Below are 24,133 nucleotides of genomic sequence, written 5' to 3'. Positions count from 1 at the left end.
AATTATTTTTTATATTTTTGTACCTTCTGACCAACATTTCTATATCTTGTGCGTGCTCCATAAACTCTTTCTTGTTCTTCATCTTTGGCTACTAAGAAATTTGAAATAAAAGATGTCTACGATATAAAGAGTACACTGGAGTTGCTATTAGAACGAGTTTGTGATTTTTATAAAAATAAAATATGACATTGAATTCCCAAATCCAAATCAAGAGCACATGGAAGACGAGCGAGCGAGCCAAGCCTTGTCTTTCTTCAGTTGCAAGGTAGCCAACACACGCGATGTCCACTCAGCTGGTCCTCTGATTTCCCGCGCCAAGCCAAGAAACCGACTCGAAACGTCAGCGTAGTAGTTGCAATCTTCTTCGTCGCCGTCGCGCCGCCCAGGTCCCAGCCGCTTGGTCGCCAAGGAACCGTGCACCGCCACTCGTCACTGTGACGCGTCAGGTCACGTCGACACGGCGCAAGTGAATGCGACATGTCCATTTTCTTGTCTCTCATCACATTAAATATTTAAATATATATATATATATAATATTAAATATAGATTAAAAAATAACTAATTATAATTTATATATCTTTTAAGTCTACTCGCCAGTGCAGTCGAGCCATCTGTCGATCTGGAGCCGAGCGATTCGGAGCCCGTCGAGAGTCCTGTACAGCTACCGTGCAATGCAGTCTAGATCCATCGGGCAGGGGGGGCGCACGTACGCGCACGACGCTGGACCCATCGCCCACCCAATTTTTTCCAGTGCAACACGACGGCGCGAAGCAATATTGAACGGTCGCGTCTGCCCTTCAGCTCTCCTCCACGAGCAAGCATTCCAAAGGACGCAACAGAGCTGACGTGCCGTGGATCGACGTCGCCCGTGATGCAATATGGTTGCCGCCTTGACGTTGACGACGACTCGCACGCGCACAGCTCACCCCTTCCCCACGGCGGCACGGCCTGCTGGTCCACTCTGCGAGTGTGTGAAGATTCTATAAATACAGGCAGTGGCGGAGATCTCGAGGACCGGGACCAGCAGTCCAGCTGCCGAGTGCTGTGAGCCTGTGACTGGCAAGTGATCCATCGTCAAGCGAGCGAGCGAGGAAGCAGATCGAGAAGCACCCAACCACACTGCAGGTGGTGGTGAGTCCTGGTTGCTGCTGGCAATGGCGATTGAAGCGATGATGCTGAGCGGGCTCAACTCCGGCGTGGTGCTGAGCCTGATCGCGGTGCTGTGGACGGTGGTGTGGCAGAACCTGCAGCACCTGCAGCTGCAGCAGTTCTTCGCGCGGCACCTGAGCCGGCACGCGCGGCGGCTGGCGGCCATGGTGGACCCGTACCTGTCGGTGACCATCTCCGAGTACGAGGGCGGTCGGATGAAGCGCAGCGACGCGTACGAGGAGGTCAAGGCCTACCTCAGCGACGCCAGCGCCCGCGGCGTGCGCCACCTCCGCGCCGAGGGCGCCAAGGACGCCGACAAGCTCGTGCTCAGCATGTCCGACGGCGAGGAGGTGGAGGACGAGTTCCAGGGCGCCAGGGTCTTCTGGGGGGCCTTCTCCAAGCAGCCGCCGCGCTCCGACGGCGCCGCCGCGTTCTGGGGCGGCGCCGCCGCGCAGGAGGAGCGCCGCTTCTTCCGCCTCTACTTCCTGGAGCGCCACCGCTCGCTGGTGCTCGACACCTACCTGCCTCGCGTCCGCCAGCTCGGCCGCGACGTCATGGTCAAGAACCGCCAGCGGAAGCTCTTCACCAACATCTCCACCAGCCAGTGGAGCGACGGCGGGTACATGAGGTCGGCGTGGAGCCATGTGGTGTTCGAGCACCCCAAGACGTTCGACACGCTCGCCATGGACCCCGTCCAGAAGAAGAGGATCAAGGCTGACCTCGACATGTTCAAGAGCGGCAAGGACTACTACAAGCGCGTCGGCAAGGCGTGGAAGCGCGGGTACCTCCTGTACGGACCCCCCGGGACGGGGAAGTCGGCCATGATCGCCGCCATGGCCAACCACCTCGACTACGACATCTACGACATCGAGCTCACGTCCGTGCACACCAACACCGACCTCCGCAAGCTCTTCATCGAGACCACCAGCAAGTCCATCATCGTCATCGAGGACATCGACTGCTCCCTCGACCTCACCGGCGCGCGCGAGAAGAAGGCGGCGGCGGAGGAGGACGACAAGGACAAGAAGGGCGGCGGCCCCGTCAGGCCCGGCGAGAAGAAGGACACCAGCAGCAAGGTGACGCTGTCGGGCCTGCTCAACTTCATCGACGGGCTGTGGTCGGCGTGCGGCGGCGAGCGGATCATCGTGTTCACCACCAACCACGTCGAGAAGCTGGACCCGGCGCTCATCCGGAGGGGCCGCATGGACAAGCACATCGAGATGTCCTACTGCGGCTTCGAGGCCTTCAAGTTCCTGGCCAAGACGTACCTCGACGTGGACTCACACCCGCTGTTCGACACCGTCGGCGAGCTGCTCCGGGAGGTGCAGATGACGCCGGCCGACGTCGCCGAGAACCTCACGCCCAAGAGCCTCGACGACGGCCCGGACTCGTGCCTCGAGGACTTGGTGAAGGCGCTGGAAGAGGCCAAGGAGAAGAAGGCGAGCGGAGGGGATGAACAGGACAAGCAAGATGAGGAGGAACAACCTCACGCCCAAGAGCTTGGACGACGGCCCGGACATGGTGAGGGCGCTGTGGAAGAGGCCAAGGAGAAGGAGAAGGCGAGCGGAGGCGATGAACAGAACCAGCAAAGATGAGGAGAAACAGTAGTAATTTTCAGTGTATTCAGGATTGTACTTCCACAGTAGTGCAGTAACTACTGAAAATTTACCCGTAGAATAAATTAATCACTTCTCCTGTATCTCATGTGCCTGGTTTTTTTTTATTGTTCAGGCAACATATAATTTTGTTATTGTCTGGCTATAAAAAAAAACATGTTCTTTGTCTTTTGTGAGTTGTCGTTCTGATTGTAATAGTTCTCTCTTGTGACTTGTAGTCTATAAATTCTTAAAAAATCAGACACCTGAAATATTGCAGCTTTCAAAAAATTAAGGCCTTGTTTACTTTACCTAAAAAAATAAAAAGTTTTTAAGATTTCTCGTCACATGCGGCACATGAAGCATTAAATTAGACGAAAACTAATTGCACAGTTTAGTTATAAATCGCGAGACGAATCTTTTTATCCTAGTTAGTCTAATTGTCATAAACAAACAAAAGTGCTACAATAGCGAAATTTAAAAAGTTTTTACATCTAAACAAGACCTAATTAGCTAGGGGTGAGAAGATAGTCCGTGGTCAGTGACAAACAGTAGGTTGGATCCAAGTTTATCTACCATGAGTACTCTACGTCCTACCATTGTCTGGATTCCGGAATATTATGCTTCTTCACTGACCAGTGAGACTACTCGGTAATCAGATGCAAGAGATGAATTGACCCAAAAGCAAAACCTTTTGGATGGAAAAAAAAAAAAACTGAAACCTCGGATGTTGAGTGCTCGACTCTCTCCAGTAGCGAAGAGTAGGACTGTGCTGAAGCGAAGTCCACCTTGGCCTTTGAAAAGGAAGGCAGAAAGAAGAAAAGCGACAGGCGATGCGCCATGCGCCGTTGGGATCGCGCGCGGTTGCAGGCCGCGGGGGCACGCAGGTGCGTGGTCACCTGAAGCCACTCTCGTACTGAAAGCGACGGACGCAGGCACGCAGCGGCAGCACGGTGCCGTTCCTAATTGTTGTGGACTTTATGGTGATGCCGACCTAAGTTACACGAGTACGGATACGAGTATCGGATACAATACGTATCGGATACGCAGATACGCACTTTCTAAAAAAACCCACTAAAATGGTGTATCCGAGTATCTATATCCGCGTATCCGATGAGTATCGGATACGAATACGTCACCCTCTTGAAGTATCCGTGTAACATAGATGCCGACCGCGCGATGGATTGGTCAAATGGAATGGATCTGCAGCCAGCCCGGCAAACCTTCACGCGGACGAGACGAAGCCACCGGCCGGCACCGGGATCGTCGGCGTCGCGTCGCCCGCATGCCGTTTGGGTGGATTGGATGGACGATAACCAGCCGCGGTTCGCGAGTCCAAAAATTTCCAGCAGAGCACCGGCAGCTTCGCGGAAACCACGGCACGAATTGGCACGCGCGTTGACCCTTTGTGCCTTACCAGTTAGGCCTTGTTTAGTTCATAACTAATTGTATAGTTTGTCTATAATTTACAAATAAATTTTTTAAGCTTAGTTAGTCCATAATTAGGCCTTGTTTAGTTCCAAAATATTTTGCAAAATGTGAATAGTATCAATTTCGTTTGTATTTGACAAATATTGTCCAATCATAGACTAACTAGGCTCAAAAGATTCGTCTCGTCAATTCCGACCAAACTGTATAATTAGTTTTTATTTTCGTCTATATTTAATACTTCATGCATACGTCTAAAGATTCGATGTGACGGGGAATTTGAAAAATTTTGCAAAATTTTTTGGGAACCAAACAAGGCCTTAGACAAAAATTACTAAATACAAACAAAAATATTACAGTAGCCAAACTAAAAAATTTTCGCGAACTAAACAAGGCCTTACTTAAAAAAAAGGAAGCATTTTCCTTGGGTTGGAATAGACTATTGCTACCAGTACTGTAAATCCCCAAGAAAACGTCTACACGGGCAGGCAAACAGAGACATTGACAACCCAAATTATAGCATCTCATCCAATCTTACCATCAAGTGGTCTGTCAAAATTTTCCAAAGCCAGGTGACTTAAGAGGCTCTGGTATTAACATACAAAAACAAAGTGAAACGCTCACATTCTTCCTTTCTAGAATCTCGCAAACTGCCGTTTATCGCCACCGTCTTTGTCCTTCCTCCCATATGGGTTCAAAGCGCTGATGCCATGCCTCTTCCCACCATCTACTCTCCTCATCTTCTTCCGATGTTTTGCTGCACTGCTATCCAGGTCCAGATTCACTTTTGGAGGATTCCTGAAACAGAATGACGCTGCTACTTTCTGCAAAGTGACAAGAAAATGGGCATACTGAATTTTCTGTTTGAGTATCGAAACCTGTCAATCCATATGCAAAAAAAAGTTCTCTGAAACAAAATGATGCTGCTACTTTCTGCAAGGAAACAAGGAATTTGACAAAAACTCGATGGGTTCTCTGTAGAGTGTATAGTCAAAACTTGTCAATACATATGCAATTAATGTTCATTCCCGTGGCATTGATGAAACCCATATGCGATCAACTCATTCTCATGACACTAATGCAAGGCATAAAACCCATATGAAATTAACTCATGATCGTTCCCATGACACTGATGCGAGACAGTATATGAAATATCAGCATTTATGTTACACCAACAGGACAAGTAATATCTATGTTCTCCGCTAGCTTGGTAGTAAGGAATAAGGTAAGCTTTAGGTAATATCATCTGTCAAATGGTTGAAAACTTTGCAGAACATTTACCTGCAGGTCGAGTTGATGAACATTAAAAATGTCTTTCATAGAGTGAGAATCGTATGCCAAAACGTAGGATCTGTAGGCTTCTTTGGCAGACTGGTTCAGAAAGTAATTCTCACCAACAATATTCTCCTGCTTAGCAACTCAAGTTATAACATTATGACAAAAGAGGGACTGAAATAATTCGGTTGTCATGAAAGGGGTACTTACGAGGTGTGATTGCAAATTTGGCACATTCTTTTGATTGAACTCATATTCTGTCAGGGTAACCTTGGCCGCCTGCAGACAACCAATAAATGTGTGATTTCTCTTAATTCAGGAGAGAAAGGGGGTGGCAGGTCAAGGGAACAAGACACAAGTATTATACAATCTTTTTCACACATACCTTTAGGTAAATTAGAAACTTCAATTCTTCTGGTAGTAAGAACAGTAATGCACTTCCTTTGCCTTTCTCACCACGCGCGGTACGACCAACTCTGTGAATGTAATCCTGAAAGTGAAATTCCAAATAATAATTATAGCAAGCAATGTGTAAAAAATTTCACTGGATCTGTTTAGAATCACCAACCTTCGGTTCATCTGGAGGGTCATATTGCACAATATAATCCTAGAGGAGGAATCAAATGTTTCCATCAGCCGCGACCAAGAATTAGGTTTAGTGTTAAAAAAAAAGAAGTCAAAACCTCACCACGTCAGGAATATCAAGTCCACGGGCAGCCACGTTAGTGCACAATAAGATGCCCTTTTCTGCCTTGCAGAAGCTAAAGAATGTAGTAGTTCGCTTCTGCTGCTTCTGTTTCCCATGGATATCAGAACAATCTATCCCAAGGAAATTCAGAAGTTCTGCGTGGAACTTTACTGAATTACATGATGAAAAGAACACCATGATCTTTTTGTTCTGTTTCTTTTTTAGGAAAGCATACAGAACCAGGAACCTTTTCTCGCTAGAAATGACACAATAACCCTGCTGCAAGCCTTCAACAGTAGCCTGACAAAGCACCAAAGTTATTTTTTTTCCTACAGATGACTCTTGGAAGGATAGTTGAATAACCAGATAAATCTGTTCCGTACCTTTGACTTATCATCATCAACTCCAACATAAACAGGTTTTTCTTTACTTTCTTCATTTTTCTCAAATGACAATTTAGCAAACTTTTCAACCTGTGGGATACATCAACGCATAAGAAGAGCAATCTATAGAAATCATGAATGAGAAGTTTGACTACAAGCAGCATAAAAGATCTACTAACCTCTGGAGTCTGCGTAGCAGAAAAAAGAACAGTCTGCCTATTCTGCATACCGTCCATATTGATAAAACAAAAAACAAAACATTATGTCAGTATGAAGTTTAAATCTGCAATATGCATATGAAATGAGAAGTACAGAGCTCATGTACCTGGGGAAGGCGTTTAAATATTTGTTTCATATCTTCCTCAAAATTTTGCTCAAGTATGCGGTCGGCTTCATCAATTACAAGGCACTACAGAATTAGAGAGATACACAAAGTAAGATGGATAGGGGATCAATCAGTCATGCATTTCTATGGTCAAATAACAGATGGCACATGAGATCAAGCTAGCAAGCTAATGCCTACTGATATATGGGCTGCCCAGCCCAGTACGCCCAATCTTCTGGGCTTCGCGCTAGGCTTGGGGCTGATCAAGGGCAAAATGTTTTTAGCCCATCCCATCCATACAGTATGTTTAGAACATATTTTTCCATCAGAAAATAGAATATAAGTTTTGGGGATGGCCATTTGAGCAGTACAAAAAACTTCAAGCTACCTAAAGAATTCTTAGTTGATTTCCTCAAAAAAATTTGTCATTCCAGACAAACTAAATCCACAATCATGGAGGAACTAACAACAAACCCAGAAAGGAACATATATCAGAGCTGAAATTGCCTAGATAAAGATAGAAAATAGTGTTACAAGAAGGGACTTGGTTAAGAGCCAACAGGAACTTTCATTCATAACCTGAGGGGCACTTTTCATCTATACAATCGTTGATGTAGGTTTGTGGTATAAATGAAAATTGTGCCTTAAATAGTGATATAGACGAAAATTTTCCAATAACAAGCCAAGAAAAATCAAGAAACAGATATAAAAGCTGACTTGGTAAAGATTGAAAACCAGTGTTGTTTACAATTTTACATATACGTTGTATAGTCCAAGCAAAATTATATAGTGTTCAAGACTAATGTATTTTCACACTCAAGCATGCTTCAAGTCTTGGACAAAGCAGTAGATAACCATAGAATGCATCTGTTAATAACTTAATATAGTGAATAAGCAGGACCGATGATGCAAAAACTAGGTGCATCAATGCAAGATTACATTTGCTATTTGATATGGCAACAATGCAGGCTACAGGCAGATTTCCTTCAGACTTCTCAAGGGAAGTGCTACAAACAATATTTTTTATTACCTTTAGCCTTTTGTATATGAAACTCTTGGTATTTTGTAGATGGTCCAAAAGCCTGCCTGGGGTAGCAACTAATAAATTGACCCCCTTTGCAAGCTGATCAGCCTCACTTCTTCGATTATTACCACCAATAACATATCCAAGAGTTTGCGAGTGATATTTCATTAACTCCTTGGCAACATTGTGTGTCTAGAGAAAAATAAATCAGCGATGGTTAAGAATAGTGAAATACATAGGTTCAATTCATTAACAATTGATTGGGTGTAAGGTCATAGAGATTGCAATTATTCAAAATTCAAAATATTGATACATATGTAAATAATACATTTTTAAGTTGCACATTTTGCCAAATTATGGCAACAGCAGCATTAAGAACAGTTTTCTGCAGCTTATCCAAAAACACTTAACATAAACTTTGTGCAATAATTTTAGACAACATTGTCTTAAGAAAGTAGTATAACCATATCTGAGTTGACACATCTGACTTAGATTGTTCCTCAGTTTTAAACAGCCTTAAAACAAGTGAGCCAAACTGAAAGGAATACTATTATTGCACCACGGTTTGTATGAGTAAACCATCATATACCTGGATAGCAAGCTCCCGTGTCGGGCAAACCACAATAACACCAGTCCCATTCCTCGATGAGAAACGCAGGTGATAGAGCAGCTCAATAGCTGGTATAAGGAATGCAAGAGTCTTCCCAGAGCCAGTCTTGGCTGCGCCCATCACATCCTTTCCCTCCAACAGATGTGGTATTGATCTAGCTTGAATCTGCGAGCATGAAAACAACCAAAATTTTAATTCACTCTATCATCAGCACTGAAATCAAACAGAGCAGCAGACAACACAGACTTTCACAAAATAATTAACGTCTATGCAGTCTGTCTCTGCCAAAAAAATAAACATAGAACTCTTTGGGCCGATGTGCAATAGTAAGTTTTAAACAATGGTAGGCGGTACCTGGGTGAGGTGGGTGTAGTTCATCTCTCTGATGGCCTTGGCAGTGAGCTCGGAGATGGGGAGCTCCGAGAAGAGCTTGTTAGACAGAATTCCACTCCCCTCGCTCTTCTTCTTCACCTTCTTTTCCTCTTCCTTCTTCGCCTTCTTCGCCTTCTTCTTTTCCTTTTTCTCCTTCACCTCCTCCTCCTCCTTTTCCTTTTCCTCCTTCACCTCCTCTTCCTCCACCTCGCTCTCGTCATCATCTTCATCTTCCTCGTCGTCCTCGCTCCCGTCCTCCACCTCCTGGTCTTCATCCTCGCTCTCTAACTCCTGCCTCTCCTCTTCCTCCTCGCCATCGTCGGAGGCGGTGTCGTAGACAGAGTCCTCCTCAGAGTCCGACTCCGGCGGGGCGACGACGGGCTGCTTCCGCTTCTTCGACGGCTTGGCCGAGCTCGTGCTCGAGGCTGCTGGGCACATGGCGGCGGCGGCGGCAGGCTGAGGGAAGGGGAAGGCTCGCCTTCGCTAGGGTTTTAGGATCCGCGCGTAACGGCGGGAGGGTTGCTATTAACGGCAGGGGGCTCACCCCTCAGTCCCTCACCGTCCAGGGCTCCAGGCTTCTCAGCCTTCTCAGCCTCCCGCGCGGTCATTCTTGCAGGCCCATGCGGCCATGCCCAACGCGGCCCGCCCAACGAAGGATGTGGCCTATCTACCTCCTCTCTGGATACTTTTCTGTTCACAGTGATAGGTTTTATAGTGATGTGTGTACTCTCTTTGTATAGGATTTAAAAATTGTTTGATCTTTTATTTTTTAAAAAAATATTTAAGAAAAAAAGATATATGTATATTTTTATAAAAGTATTTTTCAAAAATAAATTTATTCATATAATTTTTACATTTGCAAAAACAACAATAAAAAAATTACTGATGATTTATATTCTCAAATCTTGTCCAAAATGATTTTTAAATTCTATACGGAGGGAGTACGTATATATTTGCGGTCTTCTGTGTTGTACCGTGTAATTCTAAAAAAACCCTCCGTCCTAAAATAAATATCATTCTCGCTTTCTAATAAGGAGTCAAAAAATTTTAACTTTGACTAAACATATACACAAAAATATTAATATTTATAGTACATAATTAACATTATTAAATAGATCATTGAATCTATTTTTATAATAAATTTATTAGAGATACAAATATTATCTATAGATCTAATTAATGTTCATTTCGCTGATAAGCCATGACAGAAAGTACTATTGACTAATTTATTATGAGAAAAAAAACACTATTGAATAGTTGAATGGATGTCTAGCGCTTTTGGGGAGAGTACGCATACATAGGCCTCGTTTACTTCCACCCAAAAACCAAAAAATTTTCAAGATCCTCCGTCACATCGAATCTTTAGACGCATGCATAGAGTATTAAATATAGACGAAAATAAAAACTAATTGCACATTTTGGTCGGAATTGACGAGACGAATCTTTTGAACCTAGTTAGTTTATAGTTAGACAATAATTACCACAAACAAACGAAAAGTGCTACAATGTCGCGAAATTTTTTTCTTCGGAAACTAAACAAGGCCATAACTAAACTTATTGCGGGATGGGGAGAGTACCTGTTGAATAGTTGATGTATGCGTCCTGTCTAAAGCATTTGGATCCCGGCCTCTATCGGCGAAACCTCAAACCAAATCGGCCTGGAGTTCCTAAGATCGCTGGCTGGTGATGCAAAAGTAAGGCGGCTTTTGCATGGAGGCCAATCTCGGATCATGAATAAATCGAATATGGTTTGGACAAGTCTGAGACAAATTATGATCAGTTTTATCAGTATTTTGGAATGATAAAGCCCCAAACTTGCTAACAAACACGAACATCTAGTCCCCATCCACAAACTGTTGAACGAAAGCTGTGCCAGTACTGCTGTAACTAGCACATATAACTAGTAACTAGTGGTAGTACTAATTAAGATCGAGCAGTAGTAATGACCGCATACAGAAATAAGTAAAGGCTACAGTTGAATCAAGTTTATTGCCGAACTTCAGATGCTCAGAAGGGGATAAAAGAAGAAAAAAAGACAACTGCCCATAGGCATTATAGGCAACCTGAAACCAGAAGACGCTATTGCTCCCAATCACTGTATATACATGGAGGAGATACGCGTACAGCTGTGACAATTGTACAGCGCCAATTGAGGCGGTGTGCCTAGTGCACATCTCAGCAAGACCTCCAAGTATCAGATAGCGCTTGGCTTATGGGCTGGGAATATTCAGCCACTGTACTCATGGACCATCTCATCTCCTCGCTGGCATGACACTGGAGGTAGTTAGCAGCAGTCTGCGCAAACAAGACCAATGTTGCATCACCATCTCATTGGATTCTTGTTGGTTCATGCTTAAGCGAGCAGTTCCACCCAGTATTTGATACCCAGGTGACAAAAAGAGCTTCCCCAGCACCCTAATGTGCTGCAGAACATTTTTCTCGGCTGTTATTCATGTGCTCATCTTTCACTAAGACTGAAGCATCATCAAAACCAGCTATAGGCACAAGCTCATTTAGGTCGAGGAATTTTCTCCGGATACTTCTACTCTCATTGACAGGAACAATTGATTTCTCTATGCACTGCTGCTGTGCTTTATTTACTTCATTGTCTTCTTCCTCTCGATCTTGACTTGTTGAGAGCTCCATATCATTTAATGCATCAGAACCAGCATCCGGATCTGATGCATTGCATTTCTCTGACTTTCCAAATTCTGTATTTGCACCAAGAGTATCAAGCTGTTGATAGTTAATACGTGGACGGGTGGAGCGCTTACTGCGTCTGATGCCAATTTGGATTTCATCAATAGATTTCAACTTGGTCGCTTGTGGGATGAGAAGTGGAGATCTTTTGTACCATTGGAGCTCTTCTGTGCCTTCATTAGCACTCAAAGAATGATCCACTTCATCAGCACCATCATTGGCAACTTGTTCCAACTGAAACTCATCATCATTTTCAGAAAGGCTTGCCTTGTGCCATTTTCTTCTTCTAAGATATTCTTCATCATAGACTGCTTCACCCATGATATCATCATCACTGTCAAAATCTAGGTCAATATCTGATAAGGCCTCAACATAGTCTTTTGTGTACCTTTGAGATCTTTTTCTCTGCCTGTAGCTACATCAGCACAACACAAGTTAATAGTCTAATCTGTTCTAGAAAAGAAACAGATAAACACCATTAGTTAAGGAGTTACCTGCGATGGAGAGTGTCAGCCTTTCCTTCACCCTTTTTGGCTTTGTAATAGGACTTCGCTGGAGTTTCTCCATAGAATCCTTTGCATAATGGCGAGGGGCCAATCTCAACAGCATTCTCATTTTTCCTGTAAAAAATATAGTACAGAAAGTTGCTTCATGATTTTGCGATTTTTTATAAATTCATAAATAGATGGAACTACGGAGAATAGAAAAATCCACTTACTTTATTGTTTTTATGGCTTCATTTATTGAACGGTCATAATCATCTGCATGATAAATTAAGAAAATCATTAATAAAACTACATTTTTCTTCTATTAATGCAATAATACACAGCTCTCCTATGTGTTTGAGAAAAAAAAATAAGAAAACTAAAAAAATGTATACATACTGGTCTTATTCCAGTATACACTGCAAAATACATTGAATGAACATATAGTTAGAATGCTTTTAGAATGAAATTCTGCACTACTGCATATTAACAAACATGATGTCCCCTTCGAAAAATATCATGACATGGACACTTCGGGGGTGTTTGGTTCCTGGCCACACCTTGCATGTGGCTGCCACAGAGAATTGGTTGTTGTTTGGTTACTGAATAAGCTAAGGCAGCCGCACAATCTAGTAGTTCATTTCTGTGCAAATTTACTCCACAGTTGTGCCAGACTTTTTCTCCACCACATCCTTTGCTGGGGCCACAGCCTGCATGGCTAGCAGTGGCCAGCAATCAAACAACCTCTTAACGTTTAGGCTAAAGAGGATCTTTGGTGACAATGGTGAGCAACTGCAGTAGTGTCGTGACCTTAACACAAGTTTTTGCTAAGTGGATGAAGGCCCTTTTACTATAGGACCATATGGCCCATGGGTTTCTCTATATGTAGTGTAACCATCTCCGTTAATGGAGTGCTCATCTTCTCAAACCTCCAAGTTTAGAATAAATACAGCACTTAGCTACTATTCTGCTGATGAGAAACATATGGGAAAATCTTGCTGAGTTGCTGAAATTTATAAATTGTTGAAATATGATACTACAGATAACATACAAGCAAGGTAGAATAAATACAGCACTTAGCTACTATTCTGCTGATGAGAAACATATGAGAAATGATAGTGAGGCCATATTTAAAGCTGTGTGAATAAGCTTAGCAAGTTCAAATCACAGTATGATTAGGAGACAGTATTGGCATGACAATACCCATGCAGGTTGCAGGAAATGATAAATCACACATCTAATGTAAAGGAATGACTGTATGAACAGAAAACTGTAGCAGCTCATCAGCAGAAATCTGGGAAACCCTGATTTATAGCTAGCTAAATTAATTAATAAAAACATTAACTTGAGCCTTGGGATTACCAAAAGTATAAGTCACACGTTTTCTTTCACGACGAGAGCGGCCAGATGTCAATCCATTCACCGTCAAGTAGCTATCAAGGAGGAGGGCTTCTCTTTGTTGCTTTTTTAGCAACTTCTCCTTCTTCTGCAAGAGTAAATAATGGTAACTTATTACAAGATGAGAATAATAAGGCATCCTATTTGTTGCTAATAATTTTAACTCTCTGGAAGCTGCAGTTGAATACCTTATGAATCTTTTCAATCTCTGGAAGATAATTGAACGTCAGCTTCTTGCCAAGAGAGACTTCTGTCCTGTTCCTACTTGAAAAGAGTTTTTCCTGCTTAAGATAGGCAGAAGACAACTAAATCATCAAACTTTGGCAGTTTCATCAGTAGCAAAATTACTAATACTGTTCTTTGAATCTTTGAAATTCTAATATATTTATCGTCACAAAAACTTTACACTTTACTATAAATAAGCTATTCCAGTGTGACCTGTGCAGACACACTCAGAAAATCAGAAGTGGATTTAGGGAAAACACATTTTGTTCAAAGTAACCCCAACAGCGTCATGTGGCTTGGATACATAAAAGTGAAATACTTAAATTCCAAACTTTGTGCTAACAACCTAACGTATCCCAAGCTAATATGATAGATGTCATGAATTCATTTTTTTATCACAGCATAATTGCAGCATAATAAATATAAAAAAGCTGGACCTACCTAAAAAATATATTAAAAAATAGGAATTCTAAAAAGGAGCATTTTCTACAGATAACCCAAGTGTGATTAGTACTACCTCTGTTCCAAGCTGTAGGTGGTTTTATTTTTGTCATAAGTCAAACATTTCAATAACTTTGACCAAGTTTATAGGAAAAATCACCAACATCTACAAAATCAAATTAGATTCATTAAATCCACCATGAAATATATTGATAGTGCACTTATTTTGGTATTATTGATGTCAACATATTTTTCTATAAACTTGGTCAAAGTTAGATAAGTTTGACTTGGGACAAAACCAAAACAATCTACTATTTGGAACAGAGGAGCCAGTAATCAATAATTAATTAGTCATGATACAAAGTCATAGAAGCACACAAAGAAATGAACACCATGTTTAACATTATTATCACAGGAATCATAATATCTTCTTGTTAGAACATAATGATACTTGTGGGTGGTGATCTATGGACAAAGATGAATCAATCAATTGTTCCATTAACTTATAGACTAGCCAAGAAAATATAAGATGAACTCAGAACTTACTGCAGCTATTTTAAACTCGTCAAAGTTGCAAGCTACAGCCTCCCAATGATAGGAGATAACCGGAACAGTAGAAACTCCCTTTCCTTTAGATTTTTTTGTTGACTCATTCACACGCTCCACTCGTCTAATTTCACGATACAACCGATGCCCAAGGATTGGGTCATCTTCATACCTGTAGTGCAATAGCTGAGTAGAGATGCCCCAGATCACAAAAAATACTGTCTGAATAAAATTACTGTATGCTCACCAGTATGAGATTCCATGTGAATCTCCTCCAATTCTTTCTTTACGGAAGATGGAAAGATGATAACCATGCTTCAAAGAACTATCAATGAAGTTCCGAACGTCCTCTTGCTGCAAAATACGTGTTAGCATCTCAGCGGTTTCTTTTTCTCAAACGCGCACAAGAGCTGCATGTCATTTCATTAAGAAGAAAGCTACCTGGCTCAGTGTATATTTGAAACAGAAGAAACCTACATAAAACATGCTCATGACCAGGGAGAGCAAACAGAGCACATGTCTAAGCCTCTTGTTATTAACCACACAATTCATTCACACAGGAACACAAGACAAGAGGTGCTTATGTTCTCTCCCAAAAAGTGGAATACACAAAATTTTAAAGAATGTTGGATTATGCTTATGTGGTCTCCCAAAAAGTGGAATACACAAATTTTAAAGAATGTTGGATCCAAATTGAATTCACTCACTACCCCACCACTAAAAGAGAGGCAGTCCTGCCTCAAGTTTTGCTATAATATGTTTTGTTTTCCTGTTTTGTTTTTGTTCAATTCACATGAAGGGCTATTGCCTTCTCAGGCTGTCAGACATGTTTTGTCTTCACCAAAAACTCATTTAGAAATTGCTGCCATGGCACCTAAAGCAACTTGGATTATCATTAAACCTTCACGTGCTTCACACTAGCATCATTTTGAATTTAGCAAGCAAAACATCTTCGACAAACTTAAATTAGCTGATATGATGCCTTATTGTAGATTTGTAGGATAATATACAGACAAGGAAATAACAACTTACTAGACATAGATCATTGGTACAATACTAGTTAATCAAGATTCAATATAATATCTGCAGAGACACTGAATGTGACAAGGAAATTGAGGATAATAGACTATAATCAGCTCAGCAGCCATAGAAAAGATGAACCAAATGCAGGGCAGTAGGTCTTATTCCACAAAAGCGAAATACATTACACTTTAGTTCAATTGTAACATTTATAATAGGGAATATTTCACAGAATAATAGGGCGCATACCTCACCGCGTATATCACATATGGCTTTCAGGATCACTAAACGAATTCCTGGCTCAAGTGCCTTGTACAGCTCAGTTTCCGCTCTGAATACGGTGAGCAAAGTCATCATATTTACGATTAAATCTACAGATCCAGCTATGGAACTGCCTGGATACTAACTCACCCGTGTGAGGCAACAATCGGTAGATCGCCTTCTGCAACCTGCAGTTCTAATCTTTATTAGCTCATCAACCAAATGCAGTTTCATCCCTTATGTAAAATTGTTCTTGGTGGGGAACATGTCATATACCCAATGCCACCAGTGCTTCAATTTTTTACATAACACCGCTATCCATGTTCCACGTCCCATGGCCATTCGAGTTACTGGAGGAATTGACTGCAAATGCAATTAAGAAGCACAATGAAACTGATAAGATACTTGAAATTTTGTTCATTACTATGATTTTTAGTTAGTAGTACCTATAATGGACAAAACAAACAGAGTTGTCATAACATAGCATATGTATCCTTAAACACGCTAAACTCCTTTATGAGTGAAGTTGTTCATATGTTCTGTATTCTGTTCCACACAGATATATATACCTTTAGCAAAATTACCAGCACAGCATGGTATATTGCAAGTATGGAGTAGGAAGTGGTGGTGGCAGCATGCACTACTACTACACCAGCAGAAACATTATTTGCCAAGAAATACAGAATGCATAGCCCAAGACACCACAGCATGTCAGCATGTGGTATCATGGTGAGCACCCAGCAGCATAACTTTCCCAAAATCTCCCCAATTCCATAGTCAGTTGAAAGCAGCAGCAAATTTAAAATTCATGATGAACATAAAAATTACCGAGAAAGCTACGAATTCACCTTTAACAGAGGAATATGCACGTCATCCAACATGCCATTGGGTGTTATGATCGCGTCCTCCAGCTCCTCTGCAGTGAACTCCACCGCAATGTTCAGCAATGGCCGGAACACCTGCCGCTCCGAAGCAGATCAACCATATCATACCCAAAATATCAACTCTGAAACATAATCACTAAGCCCGCTCCTAATAGAGACCAGAAGCAGCTGAAGGCTGAAGGGCACGGAAAAACTAGAGCGCTTACGTGGAGGAAGTTGAGGACGGAGGCGAGCTCCCACATGCCGCGCAATCTCCACCGCGGCAGCTCAGCGGGCGACGCCGGCTCCTCCACCAGCGGCGTCACCACGCGGTATTCCGGCGTCTCGTCCCCCGCATTCCCGCTCCGCCTCGGCCGCGGCGGCGGGGGCGGGGGCGTGGGTGTGGGTGTGGGCGGCGCCGCGTTCGGACGGTAGTGGCACGCGCGCGGGAACCGGGCCCTCCTCGGGGTCAGCGCGGCGGGGTCCTCGCGCGCAACCATCCCCTCCGCCGCCGGCTGCTGCTGATCCTGCGGCGGGGAGGCCGCCGCCATCCCTAGGGACCCCGTTGGGATTTGGGACGGGCCGGATCGAGGGTGGGTCGGGGGTCAGGATCAGGGCAGGGCTGGGTCCGGGATGAGGTCTCGGACTCACGGAGAGCGGGCAGACTGAGCAGGTCCCGCCGTGGCAGTGGAAGCCATGGGAGGACTGGAGTGAGGAGGGGAAAGGAAGGTGGAACGGGGAAGAAGACGGGGGTGAAAGCGGGATTTCGTGTGCTGCGAGATCAGCAGGGGTGTTGGGGAACAGATCAACAGAACCGTTACCGCGTTTGTAGGCCAGGGGTAAAAATGAGATTTCGCTGGTTGTGCTGGGTTTTCGCAAGGTTTTAGTTGGTCAATGGTGTCGAGGTCTATGAAAGTTTGAATCCAAAACTCGTGCAATCGGAAGGCTGGCCTTGGATGGATTTGTTCAGGACACAAACACAAAATCACAGCATCGAAGCAAGAACTGATTTATTCATATCCTTCTTCTGATAAACGAATGCGATCTACAGAAATTCCATGGAATACATGAATAGCAGAAACAGTCTTGAGATTCAGATGGGGGAAAAATGAGCGCCTCATCAAAATACATGTTCCGACTGGAATTACAGCTCCAAGCATGAATAAAACTGCGTCTGGAACATGATGGTTTCAAATCAAAAAATAAAAATGAAAAAAATGATCTACAAGCACGGCCATGATTGATCATGGTTCACTTTATTTAGCCGCTATCTGGATTCATCTCGTTCATGAAACCCTTTCATAGCCACTGCCAATCTGCATGTGAAGCCATTCTGAGGTCGACGTGCCCTGGGCGTATTCTCTACTGGTTTGCGTATCAAATGTCAGCCCAGGGGCTGTGTTGTATGTCTCAGCACCATACTGCAAACCATGACAAAAGTAAAGATTAAGTTTAGGAACAGGCACACCGGATTAATGGAGAATGCGAATCGAAATGGAAATCATATGAAAGAAAAAACAGAGATTCATTAAGATACTTCGGTGCTGCATCCTCCTCTGCAAATTTATACTTAAAACTCACAATGCATGATTTCAAACAGAAATGTTACTTTTTTCAAAAAAAAAAAAAATCAATAGCCCTCACAAAGCATCACCCAAGTGTTTGGGGAGCAGAACATAAAAGCACACAAATAATGAACAGAGATAGGTAAATCTTGGACTTAACTACGCATTTTAAAAGTTGACTTACATCTTTGACTGGAAATGCTTCAACTCCCTGGTTCGCGTGGGCATTAACCGCCTCAAGCTTCATGGACAGGAACTGCAAGCACAAATTATATAGCGTTAGCTTGAATATGGAGGGGAAAGCAATTCCATAGGAGCAACAGCTGTCAAAAAAAGGCATACCTCAACTTGGCATTGCAACGACTGGATGTAATTAATTATCTCATCAAGTACTGATGCTTTGCCAATAACCTGACCAAGCAAGAAAAGAATCATTTTGTTATTAACCGGAAGAAAGCTCAGGAAGGATTAAAATGAGAAAACATAAACAACACTGGATGCCTGTTGAGATCAAAGTGCACCTTGTTACATCCAGGCACGAGATCTTGGAGAACTTTCATCCGTTCGCTTATTTTCTCACGTCGTGCCTGTCAAAACAACAAGCTCTTTAAGTGGTCAATTTGATGTTGTATATAACCAATAGCAGTAATACTTTTACCGTTTCAGACCACTTTGGATTCATACAATGGCATATTTACAACATGGTATAAAATTCTAGTAACATATAAGAATAGTCAAAACAGAAAATTTACGATCCACTTACCCTTTCTGCAAGACTATGACTATCAGTTGCTTGGCCCCTCCTTGCCCTGACATGGATATAATCTTGTTTTGGTGGCTCTGCTGCTGGAAGGCTTTTACTAACAGCCTTGCCAGCACTTCTTGGGTCAGTTTCAGCCTCTGTTCTTAGACTGCCATTATTATTACTGGACTTATTTGTTTTGGAACGTTTTGCTTCTGGATCTGTCTGCTCATAAAAAGATCAGGGCACACAAGGGTAACAATTAAACTTCAGATCCCCACAAATGCCACAAATATTTGGTCCTTTTTATTTTTAAAAAATGTAACAAAGACTTTCTCATCTCAAAAGTTAAATCAGTTGTTTAAAATGCCAACATTCAACACAGAGCATGATTCATGAACATAAGGGGCAACTGTCATAGCAAGTTAGCAACCACTGAAAAAAAGAATCATAGATCATATATGACCAATAATGATTCACCGACCAATATGCTTAAGTATGATTTCTAACAATGCAACCATGGCAGGCTACTAAATGCAAGCATAAATGCAGATACCAACATCTGGCTAAGCTCATTCTAATTGCAAGCCTTTATAGGTTGTATGCTGATGCACAATACCAAAATTATATAGGAACCATGGAGTGGACCATGCTACCATAGCATTGCCTGTGATTATGAATTCCAGCCAAAACATTGTGTGGGTCAACATTAGTTGGTTAGTAATAAGTATCATAGAGAGCTGATTGAAATTCATTGTTTATCTAGCAACAGCCTTTCATTTATTAGAGTATCACAGAATGCATAGTTCCAACAAATATTACATTAAAAGTGGAGTTACCAAGCACATACCACTCAGCATGGCCAGTTTAAACATTTGCTTCCTAATGCTAGATCACGCCATCATGTGAAGTTGCCAAGCAAAAACTGGCACTCTTAAACATGTGATACCACAATAAGAACAGAGTTTATGTGCAGAGTTTTTTTTTTTTTTTGCAAACTTGTGTGCACAGTAATTGTGTCATCTTATTGAAACCCTAGTACCTCAAATATAAATTGTACAGCATGATTATAAGGGCCTGTTTGGTTCCCCTTACTATTTTAGCTCCTTTTAGTCAATGTGTTTGGAACTTTAGCTACTAAAGTGACTAAAGTTTACCTAGCTAAAATTTAGTAGGGGGAACCAAACAGGGCCTAAGTATATGACAGTGAATGCACAGAGCTTAACCGCGTTAGGTACTTTTGCTAGTACTCCTGCAATGGATTGGGACTAACGGTTTTTCCCCGCTAAGTAACTGCAGTTCTTTGCATAAATTGGCTCTTGCAAAAATTTAAATACTAGCAAAGCAGGTGTAAAGGTATTGATCAAGCTTCCAGATAATTTTATACAGGATTGGCATCCCCATACATTACAGGACTTCCTAAGCATATTTTGGCCTCTGCCGTTCTAAACTCAAACTGTTCTAATGCATCCAAAATTACTTCAGCTACAAACAGGCTACAGTCGCTACGCCACTAGCTACAGCTGCAGTGGTCATTCAGTAGCTCATTACTAACAAACTGAACAGAGCTAATAAAAAACAGCAACGAGAGTAATATTACCAAATTAGCACAATGTACACTGAGGTCAGCGGTACAGATAAGCAGATCACACCGGCATGCTCTGTTCCACACCAAACCATGATGCTGTCATTTTGCCTTGGAAACCTCCCAATTCCCACCCCTTAAGCCCCATTGGCCCCAAAACGTTAAATGTCACACGGATCACGAGTCAATGCAGGAGAGGACCTACCAAATCCTGGCCGCCGCCGGAAGTAGAGACGATCCGGGACGAGTCTTCCTCGGACGCCAGGGTCTCCCTCGGCCTCCTCCTGACGGCGCTGCCTCCTCCGCGGCCGCCACTGCTCTTCTCCGTGAGAGCGGAGGTCGCCTCCACCTGGCGGCCGCCGCCCGCGGCGAGGTGTGGTGGGCACCAGAGCTCCGCAGCGACTGCTGGGGATGGCTCCATGGGGTCAGGCAGCGAAGCAACTCGCGAGGCGGGTCTAGGGTTTCGGTGGAGCGTGCGACGAGGAGGCTGATGCGAACAGATCAGGGAGTGTGGAGAGTGGAGACTGGAGGAGAGCTCGCAGTGGTCAGTGGCACTGTGCAGTGTGCACACTTGCGGTTGAGAGAGAGTGGGTGATGGAAGGGGGGAGCCTCTCAGAGAAGACTGGTGGAAAGGGTGCCGCGCTCTGCGCACTGCGCAGGACGGCAGGAGTAAAGAAATGGGGCCTCGGGATTTTGCCACGCGGTGATTGGGGAGTAGGGCTGACCCTGACAGAACGAGGTAAAGTAAACGCGCTTTCACCGCAAAGCACGGGATTTGGATGGTTAAGGCCTTGTTTACTTAAAAAATTCAAGATTCTCTATCACATCAAATCTTTAAATACATATAGAAAATATTAAATATAGATAAAAGAAAATAACTAATTACACAGTTTGACTGTAATTTATGAGATAAATCTTTTAAATCTAGTTCGTTTATGATTAGATAATAATTATCAAATACAAACAAATATGACAAAGATAAAAAATTTCTTCAACTAAACAAGGCCTAATTTACCTTGGTGAAAACTAAAGGTGTTCTCTGGAGCGAGAAACATTTAGGCCTTGTTTAGTTCATCTCAAAATAAATAAAAACTTTTTAAGATTCTTTGGGCCTGTTTGGTACAGCTCACAACAGCTTCATGAGCTGTTGTGAGCTGTTTTTTTTGCCAAACACTTATTTTCAAAACAGCTTCATGGGTGAAGCTGTTTTTTCCCTCCTCTCACAAAGACATAAGTTGGATGAAGCTGGAAAAAGTAGCTTATTGCAGCTTCTCTCTCATTTCTCTCTCTCAACTATGCATGAAGTAGTTGGTGAAGCTATTTTGCCAAACATTTTTTCCAAAACAGCTCAGCTTAATGTAGAAAGTCACTCATGAAGATATTTTCTAAAAAAAACAGCTTTACTAGTGAAGTTGAGTTGTGCCAAACAAGCCCTTTATCACATCAAATCTTCCAAAATATATATAAAATATTAAATATAGACGAAAAAACTAATTGCACAATTTGCTTGTAATTTACAAGATAAATCTTATAAGTCTAGTTAGTCCATGATTGGACAATAATTGTAAAATACAAACGAAAGTGCTACAGTAGTCGAAGCCAAAAAAAATCGTGAACTAAACAAGGCCTTAGTTCGTGAATTTTTTTGGTTTTGGCTACTGCAACATTTTCAGTTGTATTTGATAATTATTGTCCAACCATAGACTAACTAGGCTCAAAAGATTCGTCTCGCAAATTACAGTGAAACTATACATTACATTTTTGTTTTCGTCTATATTTAATACTACACATATACGTCCAAATATTTGATGTGATAAAGAACCTTGAAAAAATTTTAGAACTAAACCGGGCCTTAAAATTTTGAATAGCATCCTAGAATCGATGTCAAACAACATAAGGGATAAATGTTTAGGAAAAAATGCTTAAAACCATTTTTTACTAATTAATACCCAAACTGATTCTGATTCTAGTTAGTTTCAAGAATCCAACGAGCTTTGATAGGACAAAACGGCCTTGGCAATTATTTCCTTCAACTTTTCTAGTACCTGTTTTTGGATATATGTAAAACTTCTACGGGAGCTTTAAAGGATGAAACCATAAGCTTTTTTACTATAAGAGATAATTGGAACTAAGAATTAATTGTTTCAAAAATATATGAGATACGTTTATGTTCTCTTAAATCCATATAAAAAGTATTTCAAGTCTGGATTTCAAGCTTTGAGAATGTCCAATAGCACCGCTCCTCACTTCGTTATACCTATATCTAGTTCCTTTGGAAATAAAAGTATGTATTGTGAGGAGCTATTGAAATTTTGAAATACATCAATGTTTTTATTCCTATACCATGAACTGGTCAGTTAGTTAGGTTCATTGTTGCACATTTAGGTGTTTATTTTATTTAATTTATATTATAGAAAGAAATAGCTACTCATTCAATGACAACCTAAGTGATCAATGATAGCAAGGCATCTATGCTATCTTCACCAAACTCAAGGTACCGACTTAAGGCTGTCTCCAATAGGAGACCTATTTGGGAACCCAAACCCAAAATGGGTCTCCAACACAATACATATAGCCTCCAACAGAGTACCCATACAGAAAACCCATTTTGGATATCAGGAGAGGCATAACCCAAATTTGGGTATCCTCTCTCCTTGAGACCTATTTGGAGAGAGTGTTGTCTTTTAGGTCTTGTTGTTGGAGAAGACTAAAAATAGGTATAAAACCTTTTACCTGTAACGCTACCCAAAGGACAAATGGGTATTGTATTTTGGGTAACAATTGTTGGAGATAGTCTAACCATTCGGAAATACTTAGGCCTTGTTTAGTTCATCTAAAAACCAAAAAAAAACTTTTTAAGATTCTCCGTCACATCCAATCTTGCGGCATATGCATGAAGCATCAATTATAAATAAAAATAAAAACTAGTTACACAGTTTGCATGTAAAATCGTGAAAAGAATATTTTAAGTTTGGTTACTCCATGATTGAATAATGCTTGTCAAACAAAAATAAAGTGTTACAGTGTCGTTTTTCAAAAAAAATTAGAAGAGCCTTATATCGGTAAGGCGTGCCGCACGTGTGTTTATATGCGAACATATATATACGTGTTATATATGTTTCAAGTAGAAGTCTATACGAATACATTCAATCGATGACTTATGACTTATATAGTGGTGTAATATGCCATGTCTTACTATAACTGTTCGCTAGAACAAACGGCAGGTACATTCATTTGCTGACAAAATGCTAAACTATAATTGTCGTTTTGGATTTTCATGTCGCAAGTTTGACAAGATTTATATAAAGTACATGCAATATTTGTATCTCCAAATAATTTTGTTAAAAAATATATCAAAAGATCTTTCCGATAATTATGTACCACAAATATTAATAATTTTAATATATATTTAGTCGAAATTATTTCTTAGAAAGTGAGAATGACACTTGTTTT

At 41.9% G+C, this 24,133-nt stretch overlaps 4 protein-coding genes across 7 annotated transcripts; 1 reads left to right on the top strand and 3 right to left on the bottom strand.

Moving 5' to 3' along the window:
- On the top strand, positions 915-2,936 carry LOC8061146 (AAA-ATPase At3g28580). Its single transcript, XM_002466220.2, has one exon. The coding sequence runs from the start codon at positions 1,155-1,157 to the stop codon at positions 2,742-2,744; it is 1,590 nt and encodes a 529-aa protein (XP_002466265.1). The 5' UTR covers positions 915-1,154; the 3' UTR covers positions 2,745-2,936.
- On the bottom strand, positions 4,650-9,395 carry LOC8061145 (DEAD-box ATP-dependent RNA helicase 27). Its single transcript, XM_002463671.2, has 12 exons — positions 8,832-9,395; positions 8,457-8,642; positions 7,874-8,059; positions 6,844-6,927; positions 6,698-6,739; positions 6,519-6,608; positions 6,136-6,435; positions 6,016-6,054; positions 5,833-5,937; positions 5,658-5,726; positions 5,454-5,579; positions 4,650-4,996 (listed from the first exon to the last, which is right to left on the bottom strand). The coding sequence occupies exons 1-12, from the start codon at positions 9,285-9,287 to the stop codon at positions 4,808-4,810; spliced, it is 1,872 nt and encodes a 623-aa protein (XP_002463716.1). The 5' UTR covers positions 9,288-9,395; the 3' UTR covers positions 4,650-4,807.
- LOC8061144 (DDT domain-containing protein DDR4) lies at positions 10,620-17,597 on the bottom strand. 4 transcript variants are annotated; one of them, XM_021451356.1, is made up of 12 exons: positions 17,016-17,597; positions 16,774-16,884; positions 16,202-16,288; positions 16,076-16,113; positions 15,914-15,995; positions 14,892-14,998; positions 14,645-14,816; positions 13,621-13,716; positions 13,397-13,520; positions 12,268-12,310; positions 12,044-12,169; positions 10,620-11,964 (listed from the first exon to the last, which is right to left on the bottom strand). In XM_021451356.1, the coding sequence occupies exons 1-12, from the start codon at positions 17,337-17,339 to the stop codon at positions 11,265-11,267; spliced, it is 2,010 nt and encodes a 669-aa protein (XP_021307031.1). In that variant the 5' UTR covers positions 17,340-17,597; the 3' UTR covers positions 10,620-11,264. The 4 variants fall into 4 exon arrangements, with proteins under 4 accessions (XP_021307031.1, XP_021307033.1, XP_021307032.1 ...); XM_021451358.1 differs by having other exon boundaries at positions 10,620-11,958; XM_021451357.1 differs by having other exon boundaries at positions 13,621-13,713.
- On the bottom strand, positions 17,780-21,323 carry LOC8081225 (transcription factor bHLH79). Its single transcript, XM_002463669.2, has 6 exons — positions 20,886-21,323; positions 19,117-19,320; positions 18,875-18,940; positions 18,696-18,764; positions 18,538-18,609; positions 17,780-18,209 (listed from the first exon to the last, which is right to left on the bottom strand). Exons 1-6 carry the CDS (start codon positions 21,099-21,101, stop codon positions 18,075-18,077), a joined length of 762 nt encoding a protein of 253 aa, XP_002463714.1. The 5' UTR covers positions 21,102-21,323; the 3' UTR covers positions 17,780-18,074.

This window comes from Sorghum bicolor, chromosome 1, assembly GCF_000003195.3.
Source record: "Sorghum bicolor cultivar BTx623 chromosome 1, Sorghum_bicolor_NCBIv3, whole genome shotgun sequence".
In the NCBI taxonomy this organism is placed as follows: Eukaryota; Viridiplantae; Streptophyta; class Magnoliopsida; order Poales; family Poaceae; genus Sorghum; species Sorghum bicolor.
The sequence above is the reverse complement of the archived record's forward strand: the minus strand, read 5'-3'. Positions and strand labels throughout refer to the sequence as shown.